Source organism: Myotis yumanensis, unplaced genomic scaffold (genome assembly GCF_028538775.1).
Source record: "Myotis yumanensis isolate MYYU_CA2020_CCGP unplaced genomic scaffold, mMyoYum1.0.hap1 SCAF_3, whole genome shotgun sequence".
Classification (NCBI taxonomy): domain Eukaryota; kingdom Metazoa; phylum Chordata; class Mammalia; order Chiroptera; family Vespertilionidae; genus Myotis; species Myotis yumanensis.
Genome location: NW_027223754.1, coordinates 9,808,747 through 9,836,476, shown reverse-complemented (window position 1 = coordinate 9,836,476; position 27,730 = coordinate 9,808,747). Strand labels below are relative to the sequence as shown.

Sequence of the window (27,730 nt, the reverse complement as noted above, 5' to 3'; positions counted from 1 at the left end):
GAAGGCTACACGTGGCCCCAACATGGAGGATACAGGCAAGATGGAGGGGAGGGCATAGCCCTCGCCCTTTCACTGAAGATTCTCAGAAGTGGGTTTACTTGAATTGATGGACTAAAGTCTACCAAAAAGTTAGCCTTCTTAACAGAATCACTCACTATTTTTAAAATGTACACTAAAAAACCACTGTTCAAAAATAACTATTCAACAGGAAGTATTTGGACCTAAAAGAAAACCAGAATATATTTCCATTGCTAAACACACACACACACACACACACACACACAGTCTAAAGGCAAATTATATACATTTTTACTTAAACATGACATCTCAAAATCAGAATATATATATATATGAGTATATATATGAATATATATTTAAAAGAATATATATTTAAATAAGCACTTCTATTGGAGTTCATTTGCCGGCTAATTTGCATCCAAATGGCCCTATTCGAAACCCTGATAACAGTGCTTACGTGGCCCTCATACCTTCTTCCACTTGAGCAGCATTAGAGAATGCCAGGTATCTCAGTCATCCAGACACAGATTGTGCTATTTCCTAACATGATTCCAGAAAATGGGACAAGACCTCAGAATTTGTGATGCCTGTCTTTGGAGCCATCATCTCACCGTCGGCTCTTATTTGCAGTTAGGGCTGCTGAACAGAACACATGGATTGGCAGGTAGCCACTGTATACAATGGAATACCCTTCAGCCTTTAAATAGAAGGAGATCCTGCCATTGTAACAACATGGATGAACCTGGAGGACATTTTTCTAAGTAAAATAAGCCAGGCATAGAAAGAAAAATATTGCATGAGCTCACTTATATGTGGAATGTATTAAAGTGAAAATCATAGAAGCAGAGAATAGATCGATGGTTACCAGGGGTGGGGAGGTAGGGGAATTGGGAAGATATTGGTCAAAAGGTACAAAGTTTCAGTTACTTAGGATGAATAAGTTCTGGAGAGCTGGTGTGCATACAGCATAGTAACTGTGGTCAGTATACCGTACTGTGCACTGGAAACTTGCTCAGAGAGAGACCTCAGAGGGTTCTCTCACCACAGGCGTGCGCACGTAATCATGTGAGGAGATGGAACTGTTCATTAGCTTGACTCTAGTGATCATTTCACTATGTATGTGTACATCAAAGCATTAGTTTAAAAATAGCACTGTAGCTGCTATTAGCTTTGTGAACTGATGGTCACTGGTGTCAGTTCAATACCCACAGGAACCCCCAATTTGGGGTGTTATGAAGAAGAAAACTTTATTCAGTGCAAACCAGCTCACTGTGAGGCAGCAGGGCTGCGAGGCAGCCATAGGGCCAGGCCCCTCCCAGGCTAGACAGCTCTGCTCTGCTCCATGGTCTGCTCTGCTCTGCTCCTGGCTGGTCTGCCTCATGCTGGGCTGGGCTGCTCCACATGCTGAGCCACAGAAAGGCAGTCTTCAGGATCTGGGAAAAGGGAAAGTGCTTTCTCCCAGCAAGAGGGCAGCTGGCTTACATGGACAGAAGTCCTTGCCCCTGGTGGGGCTCCTTTATAAGGGCGGGTTCAGGTGGCAGGAACGGTGCCGGCAGGCCGTTCAGTACAGGGGCAGGCAGTTAAGCACGGGCTTCTCCGCAGTTTGCAGGAGAGGCCCCTGTGCAGAAATGGCAGCTAAGCTCTGTTTAAAAAAAAAAATGGAATCAAGTTAGCCATCTTCTTGGTAGGTGTCTTTTTTTGTCAGGGTTCATGAGCTTCATTGGGTTGCACTATGCTAGTGTACTCACACTTGAACACATGTCCGAATCATCTGCAGGGTCTATAAGAGAAGATTGCTCAGCCCCCCTGGGAGTTTTGGATTCGGTTGACCTTGGGCAGGGCCTGACCTCTGCACTTCTAACAAGTCCCAGGAAATGCCGATGCTGCTGGTCTGAGACCACACTTTGAGAACCACCGCTCTATACGAACACCTTTGTTACCTGGAATATAGAAAAATAGTATGGTGACAGCTGCCAGGAAACCACACCCAGGATCACCAATAGCTGGTTTGAGAGTTAATTAATGGGCCTGTTTGTATCATTTGGGGTCCCAACCGGAAGCAGATGCATTCCCTCCAGCCAACAAGTGGATGTGCAAATCTTGTTAGGCCTGGGGTTTTGTACTGACGATCTAAACACACAGGTAAAAAACTGAACTGTGCTCATCTCCACACACACTCATTTAAAACAGCTGACACGAGCTCATGGTACCCGGTTACATACACCTGCATGCTAGCTGAAGGCCCACGTGGGTATCTACTGTACACTCTGAAACTTTCAGTGTTTTCCTCCGAGAGCACCTGGTGGCCTTGACTGCTTCATCCCACTAATTCATCTTCACTCATAGCAGGACTCTGGTAATTTTAAGTACCTAGAAAAGCTTTTGGTGATGGATCACACTTTTATCTAGGCAGTCCTATCCCCCTTCTTCTGACCTGTGGCCCCTTTTTCTGCTACCCACTCTAACAGCTATTCTCATGTCAACACATATGCAGAGGAGTATTTGATTTCCTTTCATTTCTGTATTTGAGGTTATATCTGTTCTTGCTACCCTCCACTTCTCCAAATAGCTCTCAAAAGGGTATTCAACAGACACATTGAAAACTTTAGGTAACAGATGAACTCTATCTATGGCCCTAATTATGACAGCATTCTCCTTTACTTTTGTTTGGGTGTTAAATATTTTTAATAGTAATATGGTAGTAAAAGAACTCATGTAAAATATTTTAAGTTAAAAAGCACAAAATGAATACAATCATTCCCTATTTCAGAACTAGAACAGCCCCGTACCTTAATGTATCTCCCTATCCCACCCACCAGCCTTCTCTCAAGCAACCACTATCCTCATAAAACATGAATACTCTATATCTTACGAATATTTCCCTAAGCATCATATTGTTTAGTTTTTCTGGATTTTGAACAAATGTCTACATCTATTTCTCACTCCACATTATATTTTTAAAAATCACTCATATTGTTACCTGTCATTGCACGTTCTTTTTCCCCTGTGTAAAATTCAGAGTGTGAAGATGCTGCAATTTATTCATTCCTTCTCCTATTGCTGGACACTTGTGTGTTTTCCAGTGTTTTGTTATTATGAACAAAGCTGCTCTAAGTTTTTATAAAGCTCTCTGCTGGCGTACATGGCTTAGAGTCCCCCGTGGGTGTACTAAATCTAGTAGCTGCAAAAATTTGTAATCCTACCAGTACTGTGTAAGAGTTCCTGTTAAGCCGCATATTCACCACGTCTGATATGATCAAACATCTTGCTTTTTGCCGATATGGTACGTATACAAGGGTATTACATGGACGACTTAACTTTGGTTTCTCTGGTAACTAAGGAGAGTATGTCTTCCTATGCACTGTATTGTTTTCAGCATTGCCATAACAGATTACCACTCGCTGGGTGGCTTGAAACAACAAAAATGTATTCTTTCCCAGTTCTGGAAACCAGGCGTCCAAAATGAAGGTGTTGGCTTTCCTTGTGTCTCCCAATTTCCGGTGGCACAGGCATTCCTTGGCTGGTGGCCATATAACTCCAATCTCTGCTTTTGCCCTCATATGGCCTTTTAGCTCTGTGTGTCTCAACTGAATGACTCTCATAAGGGCACTTATGATTGAATTTAAGGGCCATGTGGATAATCTAGGAAGATCTCATTTTGAGAGTCTTAATTTAGTTACATCTGCAAAGACCCTTTTCCCCAGTAGTTCACATTTATACTGGTAGTTCTGGGGATTAGGACATGGACATATAATTTTGGGGGATGGGAGCATAATTAAACCTACCACATGTATAATCATCATTGATAGTTCCTCTTCCAAAATACAGGTTTATGATTTTCCCCATTTTTATCTATTGAATCTTTCCTATTTTTCTATTGAAACTTCTTCTTATTGATTGGTAGGACTTTAAAATACTAGAGGCCTGGTGCATGGATTTGTGCACCGGTGGAGTCCCTCAGCCTGGCTTACGCCCTCTCGAAATCTGGGACCCCTTGGGGGGTGTCAGACTGCCAGTTTCAGCCCAATCCCTGCAGGCCAGGCAGAGGGACCCAACCCATGCACGATTCCATGCCCCAGGCCTCTAGTATGCATATAAGATCTTTGGTTAATCTCTTCCTGCCCTCCCCCTTCTCCCCTCTTCTCTGAGATTCATCAGTCTGTTTCATGTTTCTATGTCTGTGCGTTGAGTGTCTGTCCCCTGGTGGTCAGTGTGCATCATAGCTACTGGTTGAACGGTCAAACAGTTGCTTAGGCTTTTATATATATAGATATTAAGTTTTATCTATTATATTTGTGAACTGAGTATTCTCCCAAACTGGGGCTTGAGTTTTTACTTTTTAAAATGGTGTCTTTTGATAAACAGAGGTTCTTAATTTTTATGTAATTAAATGTGCCAACCTTTCATGATTAGAACATTCTGTGTCCCTTCTAGTAAATCCTTCCATAAACTCACATAAATTACTTTCTTCTAAATATTTTAACAATTAGCCTCAAAGCTTTACATATTTAATTCATCAAGAGAACATTTTTTTATTACAGTATGAGGTAAGGATCCAATTTTCCTTTTTTCATGAATGGGGATAGGGAATTCCCCTTCATCCTTCCTTGAGCAATGCCTAGGGCAGAAGCAGTTATTTTGCTCAACCACAAGCTTGAGAATGAAAGGCAAGATCTGACATGACAAAGGGACATACATTAGAGAGACAGTCAACATTGAAGACAGTCAGCTTTCGTACAGAGCACAATTCAACATGTATCACTTAGAAAGTATAAGAGAACCCAGATGGACATCCCTACTCTTCTAACAGCATGAAAAACATGACATCCTGTAAGCCTTAACTGATACAATTTTGTGAACACTGAAGTCTATCTCTAGTCAGGTTTAACTGTCATCGAAAGTAACCTAGAGTAGTTGTTTTTGCATTTAGAGTTACATATATAACAAATGACATCATTGAGTAAAATGGCGCCAAGAAACACTCAGTTATTAACTCTCTCTGACCCACCAAAGGGATGAATCAGCAGTGCCCTCCCTGTGTAGTTAAGGCAACAGTTGGTTCATTGCATCCCTCTACAATCAATGATGCAAATTAGCCAATTGTGTGAGATAGTCAGCTGAATCCATAATTTCAAGTCTAATAAATGACACACATACACACAAAAACACTGGTCTCAGAAAACTCAGTTTTACAAAAGGTATTGCCCTTCCTTATACAAGGGAGGAAATAAATGCTTTCCTTAACCCATAATTTCCAGATTTCATAAATAGCATGTGCCTTCCTTTGTTTTATTTTCAGATTGTAAGAGAAAGTTACAGAGGTAGTAGAAGTGGGCCACCTGGGCTGCATAGGCTCGGGATACAAGTTACAGAAGCAAAAGAAGGGCCCTTGGAGCTTAGGAGAGAGAAAGGCAAGGGTAACACCCTGGGAGGAAGGGGAGAGGAAAGGGAAAGGCACAGGTGTGCTCCTGAGAGGGAGAGTGGGCCAACGTGTGTCTTCCTCAGAAAAGTCACAACTGGGAAAGAAAGCATGCATATGGTTTTTATGTGCTGTGTTCTTTTTCACTATTTTGGAATAGTCATTTGTGAGCTACCTATGACTATTTAAGTTGAAATGAATTAAAATTAAGTAAAATAACTAATTCAGTTCCTCAAACTTTTGCACTAGCCACATGTCAGGTACCTAATTGTACCATACAGGACAGCATAGGTAGAACATTTCCATCTTCACATAGAGTTCTTCTGGATAGTGCTGTTCTAGACCTTGTCTTACACTCTATTCATACGGTTCTAGCATTCATGGAGTCCTTGGTGGTTTACCAAGTGTTTTCTCATCCCTGCTTTTACTGAGTCCTCATATTATTAGTAGAAAGCCATTAATCCAAATTTTTTATCTATGGCTAAGTAACAAGTTCCCCCTAACACTTAGCAGCTTAAAATAACAAACATGTATTATCTCACATAGTTTCTGAGGGTCAGAAATCTGGGAGCAGCTCAGCTGAGTGATCTGGCTCAGGCTCCCTCATGAGGCTGCAATCAAACTGGATGTTGGGGCTGCAGTCATCTGAAGGCTTGACTGGGGCTGAAGGACCCCTTTCAATCTTATACATGTAGCTGTTGAAAGAAGCTTTCAGTTTCTCACCATGTGGGCTTTGGGCTTATCTCAGAACAGATAATGAGATAGATGATAGATAGATAGATAGATAGATAGATAGATAGAATGATAGATGATATATAGATACATAGATACATAGATACATAGATAATAGATAGATAGGTGGCTATGTTACCATCTTTTATAACCTAATCTTAGAAGTGACATACCAATCCCTTCTGGCTTTTTCTACTGCTATACAGACCCTGGTTGGGAGGATATGGGAGGAGACTAACAGGGTATGAATGTCAGGAGATGGTAATCATTGGGGCCCATGTTAGAATCCAGCTGATCATGTTGCTGTTTAAGAAGCTCAGTATCCTGCCAAGCTCACACAGCTAATAAATGTTAGAGGCAGAACTCTCACTCAGCCCTCTGGTTATTAACTCGTTTCTTCTGCAGCACTCTGCCTTCACCTGTCTGGGTACTACCTCAACCTCCTTAAACAATTTGGCTACTTTTGCAAAGCAATGACATAGACTAATAATGTTAACCTGCAAATATTACAGCTGAGAGTCAAAGGGTCTCAGATGCTTGATTAATAACAATTATTTTTCTCCTTTTGTTTATCTTTGGGGGGGAGCAATTATAGGAGAGTAGAAAGAACAGAAGGAGAGTATTAGAGACACACACTCTCTCTTTGACCAAACTCTAGACAGGTTCCTTCGATAGGCCTTGAACTTGGTGCCCGTCTTTGTCCAGCCTGCGTCACTCAGTCATAGGAAGAATCCCATTAGGTTGGTTTAGCCAGAATCCCCTACCCTGATATCTAATCAAATCTGATCACCCTGGCTGTTCTTCAGCAAGAATCCTGTCAGATCAGTTTGGCCAGAATTCCCTCTCCCTCCTGACGATTTCTTCTCAGTAATTTCTTATCTACTAATTAACACCTCCCCACACCCCGTCTGCCCACACACACTGTTCCTTGGCTATGAATCCCCACTTAACCATCGTTGTTATGGTTAAGAAAAATGGGCAGTTTACAAGACTGAATCATTTTGTATTTCCCTGGTTGTATTCGAGTTAAGCCCAGTCTCTCCTTTCTGCTGCAAAATGCGTTTGCTGTGGTCCTCACATCTGTCGTGATGGCCATGAGTAAAGCCTGCCATACCGTTTTATCAAGTGTCATAAATACGTTTTTGTCAGCACTGCTCCAGAAGAAACATGGCATGGAAGAAATGACAGGAAGATTACTCTCTCCTTTGTCTCTCATACCCACACAGGAGAAGTGACTTTTTACACATTGTTTGTTACTTAGAAACGGGACAGGGGCAAACTGTCTTCTAAATGTACAAAACAACAAAGCTGACTTAAAGAGGACCTTATCTTCAACCACAGCACATCTTAATTACATTTAAAAATAATTCTATTTCAAATAATGGGCAAAGTGTGGACATAGTGGGCCGTGGTATATAAACTGATTTCACTTTTTGACTTGGCATTTGATATTGGCAACTGGAGGCACAAACAGATTCAAATCCCAAATGTCATGGGCAGACCGACAGTGGGCACTCCAGCTGACTGCTGTATCCTCTGGTAATTATTTGACGTCAGGGTTTGGTTTACGTTCATTGCAAATTCTAAGAAATTACTTCTGGGAGGTCCTTACAAAGAAAATATGCTAGCAAGGCTTTGGACATTTGAGAGGAATGAGGAAAAATCTTTTAGTTGAACAAATAAAATTTCATATTCTTATTTTCATCGTTGTTCTGGTTAAGAAAAATGGGCAGTTTGCAAGACTGAATCATTTTGTACTTAGCAGTTTCTTTCTCACCATTAAGGGAAAGCACCAAGAGTCCTTCCATCTCGTCATCAAAGTCAGCTCAATTCCTATTGGCCAATGAGTTGAGGAGGTACATCATTTATTTTTTCCCCCAAATAATTCTTAGTACATTTTAAAAAGGATTTCCTAGCTATGGGAGATGATGTCAGGTACAAGTTACCCAAATCCTGACACAATCCAACTTAAATAAGATGGAAACATCCAGCTTGGCGAAGTTTGCCACATCCCGTCCCCTGCCTCGCGGCTCCCGGCCAGCCTTGGAGGGGAAAGCTGTTTTCTGGAGTTTTCCTCCAGTGTCTGGCTGGGCTCTGTTCTTCCTCCTTCCTCCTTCCTCCTGTTTTAGCGCCCACCGAGGCCTCCCGGCCCTTCCTTGGCGCTGGAGGAGAGCGGTGCTCATCTTGTGCTGACATCTGTTCTCACCGGTCATCAGTAGTATCCCGCCGGTGCCTCCCTCAAACCTACCCCAGCCCTCCAAGTTCTCCATGTCAGAGAAAGGGACATCACCCACCCGAGGCCCCACGGACCCTCCTGCATGCCACCAGCCAAGTCTTATTGTTACAGACAGTTAGACATGAGCAGAGCAGGGAGGGTGGGCCAGGTTCAGAAGGTCACCAGGGCAGAAAGCACCGGGTGCCTAGCAAGGGGCAAAACTGGGAAAACAAAACCTCCTCCCCCGTGTAACTTTCCTGCCCTAGCATATGGCTGCGCATGCAGTTTAGACCCCCTGACCTTTTCCTCCCTAAAGATAACATCTAGGCCTCAGTTGTATTTCAGCTCCAGGCCCAGAAAAGCAGCAAAACTAGACAAGTGAAGCCAAAAAAAAAAAAAAAAAAAGGGGAGGGGGTCCTTCTCCCATAAAAAGAAGCCTTGAGAGAGTTGATTGGATTCATTGAGAAGCCTCATCTACCTTCCCTGGTTTAGGCCTCATCCTCAGCGAGTGAGAGGGTTGCAGCAGTCCCAGGCATGGCATCCTCACCTGACAACGCCCAGTGAAACACATGCTGTCTCTGGCAGATCCCTCTTAGGAGGGAGAAAGATTATTTTCAGAGGCCTCCAGCAAACTTCCTCTACTATCTCACCCGTTACAACTGGTCTCCATGTTCAGGACAAGGGCCACAGAACTACCATGGAGGGCTTAGAGAAAAGATGTTGGGGTCTATACAATCCTCATTTTCTAAATGGGAACCTTTTAATTTCTATATCAGATTAGCTTTTATGAACAAAAATTTGTACCAGGAGGAGATGGGTTCTTAATAGTAAAGATAAATACATATCAATGAAGAGAATTTCCCATTTTGTCATATGAAAAATAATAAATGAAAGAAAGGAGAACTGGTGAGATCAATGAACACTAGTCTGCCCAGACCAGCAAAGGGAAAAACAAAGTATAAATTTAAATGCTGATCATGAACTCCTGTGAGATAGTCCTTGTCAGAATTCATTGAGAATCATTGGTGTGTATTTTTCTGCTGTTCAGACTAAACAAGTTAAAAGCCAGGCAGCGATTTTGAATTGAAAAGAAATGTGTTTAAGAGCATGTATATCTACCTAGGAAAATATGTAAGCCAAACAAATGATGGATGTACAGCATTACATATATATTTCTAGACACAATCAGTGATGCTTTCACTCTGTGATTAAAGGACCCACCTTTAAACAATTTTTAAAAATCCATACTCAGTGTAGCTGCTAGAAAAATAGAATCTTCCTCCAGCCATCATTGGATAGTTTTTGTTCTCCTCTTAGGTTGCTTTTTAAACCACAGCATTGCTGACAACAGCAGCCTTGGTTCATAAAGGGTGAAAATGAGGTTTGAAGCACAAAGAACTAGTGTATAAGAAGAGTGCTGGCTATGGACTTGGCTAGCCTTGGGTCTCGGTCCAAAAGGTGATTCAGTGTGAGTTGTCTAATCTCCTAAACCTCAGTTCCTCATCTGTAACATGGTGCTAGGCTATTCATTGCTACCATCATACAGTATTTTATAAAAATTACATGAGATTTGCATATAAGGAAGTTGGAACAGAGTTTGGAGCATAATTGGCATTACATCGATGTTACTGATTGGTCTTTGGTTCTACAAAGCCTCATGACTGAGTTGGGAGTGGTAGGGTGAGAAACAGTGGGTACATCTGAGTAGAATAATGGCATTGCAGTACATTTTTTTACTGGTATCTCACAATTAGAGGAAGATTTAAAAAATAATTATATATATAATTGATTTCAAAGGGGAAGGAAGAGGGAGAGAGAGAGATAGAAACATCAATGATAAGAAGAATCATTGATTGGCTGCCTCCTGCACACCCACACTGGGGATTGAACCGTGACCTCCTGGTTCATAGGTTGACACTCAACCACTGAGCCATGCCGGCAGGACAAGAGGCAGATTTTTTAAAGGCCATTTTAGAGATGCACTTTTATAGAGGAAAATACGGCTTCTCAAATTTGGTAATAACCGAATCCATTAGATTTTATGTGGTAAAGATGAAACTCAAGCCAGATTTACTGACTTCAAGTGTAATGTTCTTTCTACCACCTCTGTTGAGAAAATATGTTTACATTTCTGCATGATTCACTGCTTATTGTTCAAAAAGGTAGACTTAGAATCCCTCAATCACTGAGCTGGAAAAGCATCACAGGAATTATATTTCTCCAGCAAGATCTGTTCCCTAACCACTTGGGAATGTTGATCTTATATTTGTAGGGACAGAAAACCCACAACCAGCCTATTTCACTATGTATTTATCCCTAAAATAAAGGTATGCTTTTCCTTTTTTATTGCTGTTGTTAACAGCCATCCGCTAGGTGATTTGCAATGCCTCTAAATATTTTCCCAACTGGCTATGGCATCTGGAATTTCACCATTAAGTGTAAAATTTTATCTTTAAGGTGTAGCTTTAGAAAATCCTTGTTCTGGTGAACATGGAAGGGATCAGGACTATACCCATATTAACCTACTTATGCTTACCAGTTGACTAGTTGTCGCTCTAATGGCCCCCCTTGAAGATCCTGGAAGAGAGCTGTGCTTCAGTGCAAAGGGTAAAATAATCCCAAAACTAGGGAAGTGGAAAGGAATGATTATTAGTATGTCAGCTTTTGGAAGTGTAGGTAGTAAGGGGGTGCAGGCCAATGAGAAAGCAGTAGCAAGGAACGGAGAGCATAGCATGCTGGAAGTCAGTCAGCTAACTTATAATTATGTAGTCCTAAGACTAGTCCTAAAAATGTCTTATAAATAATTCTTGCTTTAAATTAAGTATTTCCCCTGGTTTTAGTACTCAACAATGGTTGAAGACAACTAAAAGGGCATGTTAAGCATTGTCAACCAACCTTCCTTCCTTCCTTCCTTCCTTCCTTCCTTCCTTCCTTCCTTCCTTCCTTCCTTTCTCTCTTTCTTTTTTCTTTCTTTCAATTCCTTTATGTTCTGCATATTAGCCCTTTACCAACCAACACTATCACCATTAATGTACTGTACATTTTAGTTGGGGGCAACCAGTCTACAGACTCATTTACTTATATTAGACAAAATTAACCTCATCAAAAACTTACTGCAGTTTATAAATTCACATAAATACGTAAAATGATGCAAGTAAACAAAAAGTTCAGCTTTTTTTAAAAATTCTTACACTATAACTTTCTCTAAAGGGAATAATTTCCTGCCCCATGATCAGCAATAGTTACAGTTCAATTTAACTACAACTATTATACTTTTATTTTTAGTTAATTAATTAATTAATTTTTATTGATTTTTAGAAAGAGAAGAAGGGAGAGGGAGAGAGAGAGAGAAATATTGATGTGAGAGCAAAACATCAACTGGCTACCTCCACTATCAGCCTTTTATATCTTTAAAAAAAAATAAGCGAAAATTACAATTTCTTACCAAAATGTTTAGTATTTTCCAAATTTCAAATATTTGCTTCCCTGTTCTCCACCCCCTTGGGTTATTAGACATTTCAAATAAACTAAAAATAACCACATCTCACCTGAAACATTCAACAACAATCATTTGATGCATAAAATTTTAGCTATGTCCCCAGTTATTTTAAGACACAAAAAAATGGCTGTCTATCCATCTAATTCTTATAAGTTAGAAATACCACATTTAAGAATTAACATGAGAGTTTCAAATTTCCTCCAGTTTAGGCATTTATATCTTTGTTAAGTCATGTTAATATTTCTTTTTTTTAACCCTACCAGACCACTGTACCGATTTTTCAGTAATTTCCACACAAAGGTGGAATATTGGCGCTAGATGAAAGGTAGATGACAGGTAGACCTATTTTCTACAATGTCTCCAAGTAACCATTTGTTTGCATGTAACTAACATTTTTCTATATCATGTTGGTTTTTTTCTCTTTAATGCTCAGGAGCCCAGGTATAGGGGACAGTTAGGTTCAGGGCCTCAGGTCTGGTAGGATTAAAAATACTCTCTAGAGGATATGTTGATTGATTTTTTTAGAGGGGGGGGGAGAGAGAAACATTGATGCTAAAGAGAAATATTGATTGGTTGCCTCCTATATGTGCCCTGTCTGGGGATGGAACTGGTCTATTCCTAGGTATGTGTCCTGAGCAGGAATAGTTCATGCAACCTTTTGGTATATAAGAGGAGGTTCCCAACCAACTGAGCCACCTGGCATGGGCAAGCCATGTTAATATCTTTTAATCACCAAACATACCTAACTCATTAAATTTTGAGTCCTTCTAATTTCATTTAGTATATTGTTGGTACTTGATAAATATTTGTGGAATGAGTGAATCCTTCTGTGATTCTTTTCTTTTCTTTTTTTTAACTTTGGAAATGACTCAGTATTGGATGCATCAAGATTATGATACAAGATTATGAAAACCATAGCAAAGTCTTTAACAGTGTTGCTCATAATAAAATGTTCTTTAATCGGCCCTAAACAACATGGAAGACACTGCCCACAAGTACATATTGAGTACTTGACAGGTACTAGTCAGATGAAGAACTGGAGTTTAATTTAATAATAGCCTCTTGTGGCTAGTGGCTACCTATGGTATTGGATCTGGCAGGTCTATAGGTTTTATTAAATGTTTTCTGCCCCTCTCACTTTGTTTTTGACAGTAGCTATTTTGATTGATTCCATCAAATATCCTATCTAATAATAGACAAACATGGTAATTGATCGTACCTTTGCTATGCCTCCCATTGGATAATCAGCACGATATGCAAATTAACCACCAACAAAGATGGTGGCTAATTTGCATACTGCAGGCAGGGTGGGACAGCGCCATCCCGCCTGTCCCGCGCCATCTGGGCCTGCTATCTGCAACCCAGGGCGGCAAGCGTCTGTGTGCGACCCGACCTGGGGCGGCCAGGCAGTGCAACAGTGATTGGCCAGCCCACCCGGCCGCCATCCGGGCATCCCATGTGCAACCTGACCCGGGGCGGCCGGGTGGGGCAGTAGAGATCGGCCAGCCCGCCCGAGCGTCCCGTGTGCGACCCGACCTGGGGCAGCACCCCAACCCCTGGATTGGCCCTGCCGTGTGCGCAACCTGGGGAGGTGGGGCAGGCACCGAGGGATCGGGCCTGCCATCTGCCACCCGGGGAGTGGGCCTAAGCCAGCAGGTGGTTATCTCCCGAGAGGTCCCAGACTGTGAGAGGGCACAAGTGGGGCTGAGGGACACCCCCCCACCCCCCCACCTCCCCCACCCCTACCAGCACACAAATTTTTGTGCACTGGGCCTCTAGTCCTATATAATAAAAGCCTAATATGCAAATTGTCCCCTTGAATGGGAGTTCGACCGCTTGATATGATGTGAGCTGACCACCGGGGGCAGCGCTGAACATGGCGGGCGTCAGTCAGTGGGCAGCAGTGGAGGCACTGCTGGCACTGATGGGCCCCGAAGAGAGCAGGACCTTGGTGAAATGGTGGAGCAGGTGTGCGGGCGGCACCAGGCCAAGGTGGGTGCAAGTGGGAGCCTGATCACTCCACTGGTCGCCCCACAGACGGTGACCAGCAGCCCTCAAGCCTTGATCTCCCAATTGGGGCCAGCCCCAGGCTGGGATGGGAAACTGGGGGTGGGTGGCAGCAACCAACCTCCTGTGGCCTCTGGGTCGGGGCTGCGACCTCTTGCTGGCTACCTGGGGGCGGGGGTGATGGGACAGAGGTGCGGTGGGAATGTTGGGTGTCTGCAAGCTCGCTCTCACTCCCGCTGCTATCCTACCCTAGGATGCCAGGGCTTCCATGCGGGGAAGTCCCTCCCCCCCACCCCCCTGGCCTCTTCCAGATGAGCCAGGCCACAGCTGCTGGGACCGCAGGGGCCAGTTGGGCTCCCCGTGGGTTCGAGCAGAAGCTGGTCTGCAAGGCAGGCTGGGAGAGAGTGAACTGCCTGGCCAGGTTCTGTGCCAGAGGCCCTTGCTGCGCTCACCGCATCTCTGCGTGGGAACTCGGGCACCGTGACTCAGGCAGAGGGGAGTGCACAGGAGTCTGGGGGCCCAGGTGCTGGGACCTGCCCTTCCATGCCAGATGCTTGCACTTTGATCACCAGCCAGGCCTAGGGACCATATCCATGCACGAATTTCGTGTGCTGGGCCTCTAGTTATATATAAAGTTCCTGTCATGTGTATTTTTCTTTTTTAACAGAAAAATTAGATTTACCTATGATAACTCTAAAGATTTGCAAATCCAACTGACTTGCACAGCAGTGTCTGGGGGAATTTATGTGTATCATTTATAGAACTTGTAATACATGGTCAGTTTCTAACTTCAACTACTGACATAAAAGGAGTGAGCCTGTGCAGTTGAAATAGTGAAGCCTGAGGAGTCTGTGCTTTGCACGGACAGGCTGGCCTTTTAAGCCAGTCTTTCTTTTGATGGCCTCCTCCTTCTTCTAGAACCTGGTACCTTGGGGCAGCCCCCTGGATCTGTGGGGGCCTCTAAGTTTCTTTCCCATAGCTCTCCATTCTCCTAGCCTCTCCGTGCTCTCCCCCTTCCAAATCAAAAAGTACCCTGAATGATGTGTGATAACCTCCCTTGAACTCTTCCTAATTTTATAGATGAGAAAACGGAGACATTAGAAAGAACAAGAGTGGGTAAGACAACTAATATTGCTAGACACTTTATTCGATGCCCAGTAAGAGTACTGCCTGCATGAATGAATGCTATACCCCAGGCAAGTAAGTGGCATTCAATATATATTTTTTTGAATGGGCAAATACACAAGTACATTATTACCTTGTGGGACACGCATTATTCCCTTACCACAGATGAGGAAACTGACACTTAGATAAGTTATATGACTTCCTTAAGGCTAAGCACATACAACACTCCAACAGTTAATCTTTTATTCTCTTAACTGTTTAATTTCTTGTCTTGCTTCCTGTGCCCTCCGGGATTTGCCCTTTACCTTTCAAAGCCAGGGATCAGCTAAAATGACCACTAGATTTACATGCAGTGTTGGTAGCCGCTTGCGCTTGTAGTACTGCCCCCAGCCCAACCACCCCCAGCCCTTTCCCAGGAATCTTAGAATTTCAATGCCAACTTTCTGGGAATAGTGTCAACCAGCTCACAGAAATGGCTCCCTGGGAATTTCACGCTGTTAGGAGATATTTTATTTTGGCATTTTAGCGACATTAAAAAAAATTCCACAGCAGGTTTTTTCCTGGGTCTGGACAATTACGTAAAACGACGTATTCATCTATAAATTAAACGTCAACACTGCTTGCATGCATCGCAGGCTATTCTACGAGGAGCAGACAACTGATCTGTGTATTGGCCCCTGTCGCGATGGAAGACTTAGTAAGAAACATCAGAAATTGGCTCCTCCTCCCCCTCTCCCCCTCCTCCCCCCCTTGGAACCATCTCAGCTTCCCGAGTACGGTCTGAAAACCTAGGCTCTTTAGGAAAGGATTTGCAAATTAAAACATGGCTCCGTGATTTTCAACACAAAGACCACAAGCTGCGCTGAGCACAAGAAGTATTTAAAACCGATCACCTCCAGAAGTTGGAGGGCTACAAAGTCCAAGGCGCCCCGGCCAGGCTGCAGAGGCTGTTCGCGCTTCCTCCCTGCAAACCGCAGGCAGGCGACGCGTCGCGACGAGTTTCAGCTGCAGAAGAGGAAGAGCATCACCTGCAGTTCCAGGCGTGGGAATCGCGGCCGGCGGGAGCTGGAAAGAAAGAGAGCCCGAGAGGGGCGCGCAGCGGGGGCCCGGGCCCGGGCCGGGGCCGCTCGGGTGCTCGGTGCGGGGGACGCCAGCGGTCAGCGGAGCCCGGAGACGCGGCCGGAGGGAGAGGCTGCCCGGGAGGGACGGCAGCTCCGGCAGCTCCGGCAGGTGAGGTTCTGCACAGCCTCCCAGGTCGCCGCCGCTACAGTCCCGGAGGCGGACTCCGCCAGAGAATCCCTTCCCAGCCCCTAGGCTGGGGCAAGGCGGGGCTCTGACGTCACCTCCCCTCCCCCAGCTCCTCCAAGAGGGAGGGAGTGGGGAAAGAGGCAGTGATCCACCGCCGCTCCCGGCCGCAACTCTCAAACTCCGCGGCTCGCTGCCTGGACAAGTCCAGGCAAACTTGGCTTCTCCTCGGCCCTCTCTCTAGCCCTCGTGCGTCTCAGCCAGCCTCGCTTTGGGACTCAAGTTTCGCCCGGGACGGAAGCCTCCGGAGATGGGGCCACCTGGGTCCGGGCAGCGCGGGTGGGTCGCACTCGGGTTGGGGACATGCTGAAGAGCCGAGGGAGGAGGCAAAGTTGTGGGACCTCAGACAACAGGGCTTCTAACAAAAATCCAAATCGCGTGGGGATTACCGAGCGGCCGAGGACTTTCAAGCGGAGCCCCGAGGACTCGACTGGACTGGTGAGTTCTTTGTTGAATGCAAGCCTTCTGTGTTTAAGTTTCAACGTAAATTAAATTACGTGGGGGATTTGGCCCTAAGCGAGTGCCGGGAAGCGTGGGCATCCTACGGGCTCTCCGCTCGGCGAGCTGCGCGCCCCCTCGGGCCGTGCGTGGCTCGCGAATGAAAGATCGGTATGCGTAGGTTTGGGAATTCATAAAATACATACATAGCACTGTTAAAGAAAACTTGAAAAGCTGTGCTGTCTGTGCATTATTTCGAAGGTAACTTATTCTAGAAATAGTGCCCAGGGAGGGCGCATCGGGGCCGCGAGATTCGCAGGGGCGCAGCGCCCTCTAGGCCGGGCTCCAGGCAAGGCGCGCGCTCCCCGCCGGCTGGCTTGCGGACCGCGAACTTGGACCTGCTCCTGGGACGTGGGCGTGAGCTCTGTCGCCGCCACCCCAGCCTTAATTACCCGCCCACTCCGGCCCATTCTATTCGTGATTTACCAATGCTAGCTCGAGTGGACTGCATTCAGAGGCGGTGTTGGGAGGAAAGCGTTTTTGTTTTTCGGGAATCAGCCCCCAACCCCCTGATTTCCGAGAGCCTTTGGGGACACGGTTAGGGAGGATCGACTATTGGAAGGACAAACGTGGAGCTTGAACTACATTTCTCCTTCGTGTGAAGGTAATCCGATGGTTGCAAAAAGGCACCTCTGTTTCATTCATTTGAGGCTAAAGGATCAGGGAAACCGTGGCAGCGCCGGAATCTGACATCTTTCTCTCCGGCTCTCTGCGTTTCTGTGGCCACCCCGGTGTAACTTCTTCCAGGCAGTTCTGTTTCTCAGTGAGATTGGAACAAGGGGATTCCCAAACAGCTGTTTCAGCTTGAGTAAACCTTATCATTTAGTAACGAATGGTAATTTTCTCCAGGAATTCTTTTGTGCCATTTAAAAAAAAAAATCTTGTGATTTTATGTTACAGGATGGTGTCTTTTTACTGTTGCCCCACCCCCATCCCCAGCTGCTGGTGTATCTTGTGTGGTTGTGTTTTGTTGAGAGTTAGAATTCGGCGAAGGGCGCAAACCGGTTGAGCTTGGAGATCAGGTCACTACTTTCGAGGTGTTCCATGTATGAGATGGAGCAGTTTGCGCGTTGTGGCCGTGTCCAAGTGCCTGGATGATAGTATCTGCTGGGTGTGTGAAATTGTGTGTATTCTAAATAATGCGCAGGGAATACACTGCGTGCTCTTCTCAGTGCTACGTACTAATCAGCACACTCACTCTGCAGGCATTTTCCTTCCCAGCCAGAATCTGCTAGGTACCCCCCCTCCCCCCATCACCTTCTTGAAGATGGTTTTTTAAAAGAAGACTGCATTAACGTTGGAAGGAAATTCTCTCTGAAATCTAGACGCCCCTCGCCCCCCCCATCAGCCTCGCGTTCTCCCTGCAGTCTCCCCCACAGGTTCCGGGGAAATCAGATCTTTGTCCTCTGAGAGTTAAAATGTTCGCGCCCCAGAAACTTTCCGAGGTCACGCCCGCCCTCTCCTCGGGGCTATTTCCCAGCGTTCGGGAGCATTTCAGGCTTCGTCGGCGTCTCAGTGCGCGGAGCCCGCGCGTCTGGAGCTTGGCTGGCGCAGAGGACGGGCTCAGAGCCGGGCCGCCGGCCTGCGCGCCCCGGCGTGGGGAGTTCATGGAGGGCAGTCTAGGCGTCCTGGGCTTCCCTCTCTCCCTAGGGAATTTGTAGCTTCTAGTAAGAATGGGTTCAGTTTGCCGGGTGCGGCTTACCGGCTGGGAAAGCGCACGAGGCGGCAGAACTGCCTTTTGTCCCGCTGACCAGGGAGTTGGGGGTGTCGGTCCGGGAAGGCGGGTATTGGGGTTCCTCACCTGGGTTGGGGAAGTTTGAGGGTCTAACTAGCTCCGAGCGCACAGAGGTCGCGGAGGGAGCGCGTTCATTTCCCTGGCTCTTACCTTACTGTAGATTGTAGGAGGAAGTCCTCCGGACCTAACTGCATTCCATTCAGACCTTTCGGAGGATTTTGTACCACCCTCCTCCCTAAGCTATTGCAGACCCGGAAACGAGACATTCAAATGCAGATTTAGGAATTCCCTGAAGGTTCTAGAGACTCTAAAAGGAGGCGTGGGAAGCTTTTTCATTTGCCTTAGCTGACTTTTTTTTTTTAAACTTCCCCTTTCCTAGCAAGAAACATTCCATATTAATTCTCTGTACAAATCTGTGCTGGCCTTACCTAACTCGGCACTAGAGCCAGCCCCACCCAGCTCCTTGGAGTGTCGCCAGATCGCCCTCGGTACTCGCTCCTCTCCTCGCCAGGTGCGGCTGCCGTAGCCGCAGGGGATCCCTGACCCGTGGCGGGGGTCACGGCTCGGGACCCGCGGGCTGCGTCCCGCCGCCAGGGAAAGTCTCCGCGAGTTTCCGAGCCGGAGAAACGAGCGCCGGCGCTCGCGGGCGTGGTCGCGGGCGGAGGGATCTACTCTGCCCGGCCGGTCGGGAGCGAGGTGCAGGGACGGCGAGCAGCGAGCCGGGGTCACCTGGCCGGCGGCACCATGCGGACCTGCGGGCCCCCTGAGACCCCCGGCCGACCCGATCCCTGCTCCGGGGCGCGCTGAGGCCAGGAGGTGCGGGGCCCTCGAAAGCGCCGCCGCCGCTGCCGCCAGCGCCGCCACTGGAGCCAACTTTGCTGTAAGTTTGATCGGAACGAAGTTGGAGCCGAGGGCGGTGGGCTCGGGGCGCCGCGCGGTGAGTGCCGGGGAGGCGTGCCGCTTGCCGCGTGGGGTGGCCCACTTGGAGCTCCGTGGGTGCTAGCCCCAGATCGCCTGGCTGCAGACCCTGCGCCCGCCCGAGCTCAGAAAAGGGGATGAAAGAAAGGGCCGGGCTGGACGGTGGCGGTGCGGTGGCGCCTGCCCACTGCAAAGTTCAGTGCTGGCCCTGGATTCGGCAGCAGGCGAGGGGCGGAGGCGGGGCGCAGGGGCGGAGGGGCGGGCGCGCGGAGACGATCCGCGACTTGAATCGCATGGGAATGAGCGAGCAGGGCGCTGTAGAGAGCCGGCCCCAGCCGCACGGCTCCGGTCCTGGAGCCATTGCTGGAAATCAAAGCGCCGCGGCGGCGCGGGGCTCCCGGGCGGCCGGGCGCGAGGACTTCCGCTGCTCCCTGGAGCTGGGAACCCTCCCGCGCGCTCCTCTCTTCTCTCCGGTAACACTCGTGCTTGCGTAGGGCTTAGCCGATCTCGGCTGGATTCATTCTTCCAGTTTGTGAACCAGTACTCACGGTGGAGGGGAGATGAAAAGAGAGGCCAGTAGTCAAGAGATGGCATCTTTGAAATGGAGTCGCAGAGTTCTGCCAGATGTGTTGCGCCCTGAAGGAGTGCTGCTCTGAGCTTTCTGTACTAACTGGTTGAATGGAGAGAGATGCGATCGATACATTGATAGGTGCGATTGATTAATTTCGGGCTGAACCTTTGCACAGTGTGCTGGTTATCAGTTTGTTCCTTTCTTTTCATGAAAGAGAGATGCTTTTAAAGAAAGATTCTGGTTCTTTAATGATTTTCCTTCCTCCTAGTGCCTTCTTCTGGGAAGCTAACTTTCTGTTGTCTGTAAGATTGTTTTGTTCCCACTGATGTGAACTGCAGAGCTTTGAAAACAAGGACGCGATTGTATGCATTAGGAAAGTAAACTCATAAATATTTTCTATGCAGTTAAAGGGCTTTTTTTTCCATGCTTCTGAACTATGGTTTCATTAAGTGGTTTTGTTAAGCAACTCCCTGGTGCCTGGTAGAGTAGATTCTTTAAAAAAAAAAAAAAAAAACTGGATATTTACAGTGACTATTACAATGGAGAAAATATTTAAAAGGCAAATTATCTGGTTATGTATTTATCTTTACAAAAGCAGATTCTTAAATCTTTATATACTGTATTCAGAGGTAGGTTTCAGTAGTTTAAGAAGATATCTGCACGTGTTAAATCGAGTATGGTGGTGGTTTTCCATTTACTCCTAGAGTTGTGGTTGTTATTTAGTACATCTAGTTAGTAAAGTTACTCATGAACATAGATTCTCCAGTGATATAGGTTAATTCAGATACTTGGCTTTGTCTTTGTGTTTTAGAAGGACCAACTCTGGTTCCACAATTATTCCTCTTTCCTTGGTATATATTTAAGCTTTAAGATGGATGTAAAAATACTTAAAACATTACATAACTTTAAAAACAGTTGCTATAACTCTTAAGTTATGCCAAACATGGCATTTAACCAGTTCAGTGCAAGGTTTGATTTGAATCAAGTGTGCATTTGTGTACCCATGTCTGGCAAAAATGAACATCTCAAAGAAACCAAATTCTTAGTCACTCTGAAAGGAAACCAGGTTGTTAGAGGACTTCAAAAAACCATTCAGGTCAACTGTGTATTCATTTGTGTCTTTTAATTAATCACCAGAACTATCCCAGTAGGTTCTTATCATGTTAATAGGTCATTTAAATCCATATTATGGACAGGTGCCAAAAGAGGAATCTAAAATCTATGTGCTCACTAACAGTTTTCATTCCTTTGATCCCCTGCCTTAGACTTAGCTCTTGAGCCACCAATGAGCAAGCAGTCAGTCACTTTGAATGTCATAGGTGAAAGGGATCTTACAGATTAGATGTTTTCACTCCCTTATCATAAAGTCTACCGCAACCTGTTTTCACCCAAGTTTGGCAGATGTTACACAGAGGCAATAAGTTGAATCAAATTAGTTCATTATTGTTGCATTCAATGTTCTCTCGTGGCCTAGACCTGCTTTAATAGCTGGAAGCCATCAGGCTAGGTGTGTGTTTAATCTTTATGAGTGGGAAATTGCAGTAGGTAAGCTCTCTTTTGACCAAATTATATAGATGATGAAGCCAAACTGTATCTTTCTCTCTAGCTTAATTGTTCAATTTGCAAGTGTTAGTGTATCCTTAGGCACTGGACAGGAGTTTTTGAAATGAGTTAATGCAGGGAACTCATTTAATGAAGATCAGAAAGTTGCCATTTTTTCTTCTCATATTTGAGAGGAGCCTTTTATTTCAAAAATTTATTTGATCAGATGAAGAGACTCTGGTTATTTCACATTTAAACTTTTTAAAAAAGTCTATCTTTTTCAAGTCCTAGATTTAAGTATATTGCCAGAATTCTTGCTTAATTTCATAGTCTATTATATATGTGGAGATAACTCTATACTAATAAGTGTGTTCTACAAACCTCTTAGGAAAATTAGTCATTGTTTACTCCTTATCCTTCATGGACTCTTCAAGTATGGCACCTCATAATAAGCTCGGCAGTGTAGACACTGATCTAGCATCACCTCTAGCCAATTTGGAAGGGAGCGTTGTGAGGTGGGTGGCGACCTCTTTCTGAGCTGCTGGAAATTAGAGCCATCTGCAATCTGCAGTGTTGTTACTGGCCTGGTGGTTGCACCTGGATTTCCTGTTAATTTTGGAGCAATGGATGTATTAGTATCTCCTGTTATCCCTCCTTCCCTCCCCTCCTTACCTCTCCCCTTTCCTCCTTCATTCCTGTCTGCCATTCTCCATCCTTAATCCTCCTCCATCTGTTCATTCACGAACCCAACAACTGTGGCTCTCCTCTGTGCCAAACATTGATTGGGCCAGACATCATGCACAGGGTGAGCAAAGCATGTCTTCTGCCTTCAAGGCGCTTACAGTCCGGGCGGGAGGACAGATAAAGAGTTAATACCCGATGTGACAAGAGAGATGCATCCGGGTGAGGGCAGTTCATCGTAACAGCTTAGTGAGCTGGGTGTGGGGTGGGTGGATATTAGGGTGCTCTGAGGGAAAGTGAATCTGAAGGGACTAATTCAGGGAGCGGAAATGACATGCTGTAAAGCAAGTTGTAGAAATGTTAATTACTTGTCAGGTCTTATTTGAGGATTAGGGATTAGTTGCGATTTGATTGTGGTGTGATAAATAGTGAGAAAAGAGACCCAAGATTTAAGCATGCCATGTTATCTTTAGGAAAAGGGTTGGTTGGTGGATCATCACTGCTTCTTTAATTCTGTTTTCACTTGGTTATGAATTGTCTTTTTTCCTTTGTGTAGGTCTGTGAATAGGGTTTACATTGGTTTACAAAGACAGGGAGGACAATGTTATGGGCAGGTACGAAGAGAAGGAAATAAAAATGGAAGAAAAAGGTGGAAATAACGAAATTATATGTGAGGAGTGAAGGACAGGAGAAAATAAAGTGATAATGTTTGCATGATCTTTTAGAAGGTGTGAGGTGGAGATGTTACAAGGTTAGAGCCCTTACCATTAGATGGTTTCCTCAGCTCAGGACAACTGGGTTGTTTCAAGCTGTGGGACAAGCATGTCAAACTCAAAGGCTAACACGGGCCAAATAAGGTTTAAGTTTATGTGGGCCACAAAAAGCAAAAGCTCCCATTTTCATAGAAATGTAGGTTTATTTCGATAGAGGCATGCTGAATACAAAGGGCTGAAATAAATGACTCATCATTAACATAAAATAATAGAACATTTTGATAAAAATTAATATTTTTTTGAACATCAACTTATCAGACACCGAATAACTGTACAAATTAATAAGTGTAACGCAAATAAATCTATTTTTCTTGTTCTTCGAAAGGAAATATTTCCTGTTGCGCACACCAAACAAGTCAGTCCAAGACTAATGAGGTGGTGATCGGCTGCTAAAATATTCGCTGCTAGTATTAGTGGAGGGAAATGAATGCAACACGATTATAGTAATCAGTCATTAGCGAATGATATAGTTCGTTACTAATATGTATATCAGGATATTGTAAAAATTAAGTTATGAAACTTTTATTAAAACGTTTCTTACATACCGTTATATTGGCTGGGCCGCAAAAATATTCCTTGTGGGCCGCATGTGGCCTGCGGGGCCGGGAGTTCGACATACTTGCTGTAGGATATACTATTTTGGTTTGAAATAGGAAGTAAGATTGGGAGGTTAAATTGGTGAAGTAGGTAGTGGTAGGACTATCAAAGGTAAAGATCTTTGTTAATGTAAGGCTGAAAAGAATATACTTAATCAGCAGGCTAAAGGAAAACACTATTTATAAACTAGGGGCTAATATTACAAAGAAGCTTTAATGGGATTAACTTGATTGCAGTGTATAGGTGAAATAGTGTGGGGACCGGAAGGCAGGAAAACTGAAAGGCTATGCAGATGCTGTGCCTGAGCAAATACAGACATAAACTAGGTGGCAGCATCAGAAATGGAAAGGGAACAGCTTTGAGAAATCGAGAAGAAAAAAAGTCTAGAGAACTTGGTAAACCTGGAGGTTTGGCAGTTAAGAATGAAAGATCATAGAAATCCTGAATTTTCAGACAGAGAGAGCGTTTGTGGGTGTATTTAGAGAAGGGTGTGTGTAAAAGATTATGTATCTGTGGGATGGGGGGGGGGGGGGGGCGGGGTAGTAGAAGGCTGTAAAGATTTTAGTCCAATCTCTAGTTTTTCAAATAAAGAAATGGCATCCAAGGATTAAGGAATTTCCTTCAACTCACAGAGTTGATTAGTGACAAAGTTGGGGCTGGATCATAGGTCTTATGTCTCCCAGTTCCTTCTTTTTTATTTAATTTCTTCTTTTTTCTGCAAAAAGCTTTATTGTTTCATTTGGTCTAATGCATGGGAGAGGGCTCCAGGGTGGTTAAAAGAATGGCTAGTAGTTTGGGGGAGAGGCTCAGGCAGAAGCCGGACACCAGGGGATGCAGAGGGGCCCCTCAAAGGCCTCTGGCTCCAAAGGCTCCTAGTAGTGCTTGAGGGTGAGCCTTTGGGGGAGAGACTCGCCCAGGCGGGCCGGCAGCCTGCGGAGGGGAGTCAGGTGTCGCCCATCTTCTTGTTGAGTTTCACCTGCTCACCCTGGAAGTGGTTCTGCAGGAAGTCACAGAGACCAGGGTCTGTGGGTAGAGTCAGGGCCTGCAACTCCCAAAGGGCCTGGTTCGGGTTCCTCTCCAAGGCCAGGGCGGCCTCCATGGCGCCCTGAGTTTTGCCCACTCGTCCTGGGGAGGCTTCAGCACGTCCTGGAAGGGGATGCGGCCACCGCGCTGGTTTTGCAACCTTAAGAGCCGCTCAGCGCCCTCAGCTTCTTCTCCACCAACTCGAGGAAGAAGTGGCCCAGGCCCTCGAGAGCCACATCCTCGTGATGGAAATAGAAGCCCAGAGAGAGGTGGGTGTGGAGCCCGCAGAGGGAGGTTGGCCAGGCGGGTGACCGCAGCCTCCACCTGGGTGGAATAATGGGTGAATTTGGGAGCTCATGGTTGTTGGGCAATAAGGAGTTAAGGTAGAAAACACCCGGTGTGTTGGCTGGTCCCGGAGGTGGTTGTGAAGGTGGTGACTGGATGAGACACAGGAGAGAGGGCGGAGGCTGGAAGAAGGGCGTCCCCTGGGTCTCTTCCGTCCAAACACTGTTGAAGCGAGAGACAGATCCGGGACCACCGAGGGCACTCTTTATTTAATTTCTTAAGTTGCAAACTTGGGTGATTTTGGAAGAGGTGAAACTTCTCCCTAATAGGAAAAAACAGTGGAATCCCTGCTCCAGGCACACCTCGTTTTATTTCTTTTCATAGATACTGTTTTGTACAAATCGAAGGTTTGTAGCAACCCTGAGTCAAGCAAGTCTGTAGGTACCATTTCTCTAATAGTGTTTGCTCACTTCCTATTGCTGTGAAACATTTTGGTAATTCTCACAATATTTCCATTTTCCATTGTTCTATTTGTTATGGTGGTCTGTGACCAGTGACCTCTGATGTTAATACAGTAATTGTTTGGGGCACCACAAACCTCCCTCATACAAGACCGAGAACGTAATCCATAAATATGTGTGTTCTGACTGCTCCACTGACCTGGCCTTTCCCCTCCCTCTCCCGGGGTCTCCCTATTCCCTGAGACACAACAATGTTGACATTAGGTGTTCAAGTAGAAGAAGAGGTGCATGTCTCTCACTTTAAATCAAAACTAGAAATGATTACATAGTGAGGAAGACATATCAAAAGCCAAGTTAGAACAAAAGGAGCTCCAAACAGCCAAGTTGTGAATTCAAAGGAAAAGTTTTTGAAATTACAAGTGCTACCCCAGTGAACACAGGAATAGTAAGAAAGCAAAACAGCCTTATTGCTGATACCGAGAAAGTGTTAATGGCCTGAATGAAATCCAACCAGCCACAGCATTCCCTTAAGCCAAAGCCCAATTCAGAGCACAGTCTCAACACTCTTCAATTCTCTGAAGGCTGAGAGAGGAGGAAGTCGCAGAAGCAAAGCTTGAAGCTAGCAGAAGTTGGCTCATGGGGTTTACGGAAACAAGCCATCTCCATCGCATGGAAGTGCAAGGTGAAACTTGAAGTGCTCATGTAGAAGCTACCGGCAAGTTATGCAGAAGATCTAATTAATATAATTAATCAAGGTGGCTACACTAGACAATAGATTTTTCAATGTAGACAAAGCAGCCTTATATTGGAAGATGCCATCTAGCATTTCCTAGCTGGAGAAGAGAAGTAATGCCTGGCTTCAAAGTTTCAAAGGACAGGCTGACTCCCTTGTTAGGGGCTAATGCAACTGGTGACTAAGTTGAAGCCAGTGCTCATTTATCATTCTGAAAATCCTAGAGCCCTGAGGAATGATGCTAAATCTGCTCTGCCTGTGCTCTCTAAATGGAACAACGAAGACTGATGGCAGCACATCTGCTAACAACATGATTTACTGAACATGGGGTGGGACAAAAGTAGGTTTACAGTTGTGAGTTTGCAAAACACAGAGTTTAATTCTTGTATTATTATTATCATATCATTTTCCATACAAACAACTGTAAACCTATTTTGCCTCACCCTGTATTTTAAGCTCACTGTTGAGATCTGCTCAGAAAAAAAAAAAAAAAAAAAAGATTTCTTTTAAAATATTACTGCTCATTGACAACGTACCTAGTCACCCAAGAGCTCTGATTCATGGGAAGAGGTCAAAATGTCAGTATTAGCAGGAGTTTGGAAGAAGTACATTCCAATCCTCATGGATGACTGAGAGGTTCAAGACTTCAGTGGAGGCAGTAACTACAGATGTGGTGGAAGTGTAATTAGCAGTGGAGCCTGAAGATGTGAATGAAATGCTGCGATCTCATGATAGGACTTGAACTGTGAGGAGTTGCTTCTGATGGGTGAGCAAAGAGAGTGGTTTCTTGAGATGAAGTCTGCTCCTGGTGAAGATTCTTTGAAGATTATTGAAATAAACTTAGTTGGTAAAGCAGGGGCAGGGTTTGAGAGGATTGACTTCAATTTTGAAAGAAGTTCTGTGGGTACCATAGCATCGCATGCTTCAGAGAAATTGTGAAAAGAAGAGTCAGTCAGTGTGGCAAACTTCACTCTTGTCTTGTTTTAAGAAATTGCTAGAGTCACCCCAACCTTCAGCAGCCACCACGCTGGTCAGTCAGCCGCCATTGACACCGAGGCAAAACCCTCCGCCAGCAAAAAGACGGTGCTGAGGTTCAGATGGTGGTTAGCATTTTTCGCAGTAACATACTCTATAATTAAGGTATATACATTGCTTAGTGAGACATAGTGTTATTACTCACTTTGTGGACTACAGTATAGGGTAGCCCATTTATACGCACTGGGAAACAAAAGGAAATGGTGTGACTGGCTTTATTGCGATGTTCACTTTATTGCGGTGGTGTGTAGCAGGATCCACACTACCTCCTAGGAATGCCTGTGTGTTGCAGTGGGCGGTGGTGAAAAGGCCGGATAGCTTAGGTCTGATGGCATCTCAGGAGTGTTGTGTGGCTGGCATTTGAGGGAGTTAGGGCTGGAATGTGGGATTCTGTGGCGATCCTTTATGATTAAGGTATAGCAGATGAGATCTTTAAGGGTCAGAATATGTGCATGTATACAAAGAGTTGGAAGACAGAAATTTAAAATGCCAGACTTTAAGGTGAAAGAATCGGTATGAAAGTATTGAAGTGAATCAGGAAAATTGTGTCCTTTATTC

The 27,730-nt window shown here is 45.2% G+C and overlaps 1 protein-coding gene and 1 long non-coding RNA gene across 7 annotated transcripts in view; one reads left to right on the top strand and one right to left on the bottom strand.

Moving 5' to 3' along the window:
* Positions 1–1,248: 1,248 nt before the first annotated feature.
* On the bottom strand, positions 1,249–16,151 carry LOC139004845 (uncharacterized). Its single transcript, XR_011470617.1, has 3 exons — positions 15,909–16,151; positions 1,767–1,958; positions 1,249–1,660 (listed from the first exon to the last, which is right to left on the bottom strand). It is a non-coding gene; the product is annotated as an uncharacterized lncRNA (long non-coding RNA).
* A 381-nt stretch (positions 16,152–16,532) lies between these two features.
* Positions 16,533–27,730, top strand: part of FAT1 (FAT atypical cadherin 1) — a 125,927-nt gene continuing 114,729 nt past the window's right edge. For 4 of the 6 annotated variants that reach the window (XM_070408245.1, XM_070408246.1, XM_070408244.1 and 1 more), the window contains exon 1: positions 16,535–16,758. In XM_070408245.1, the coding sequence (XP_070264346.1) occupies positions 16,624–16,758 (135 nt within the window). In that variant the 5' untranslated portion in view covers positions 16,535–16,623. Of the gene's footprint in view, positions 16,759–27,730 lie in introns of all 6 variants that reach the window. The other 2 variants (XM_070408249.1, XM_070408248.1) reach the window with 2 other exon arrangements.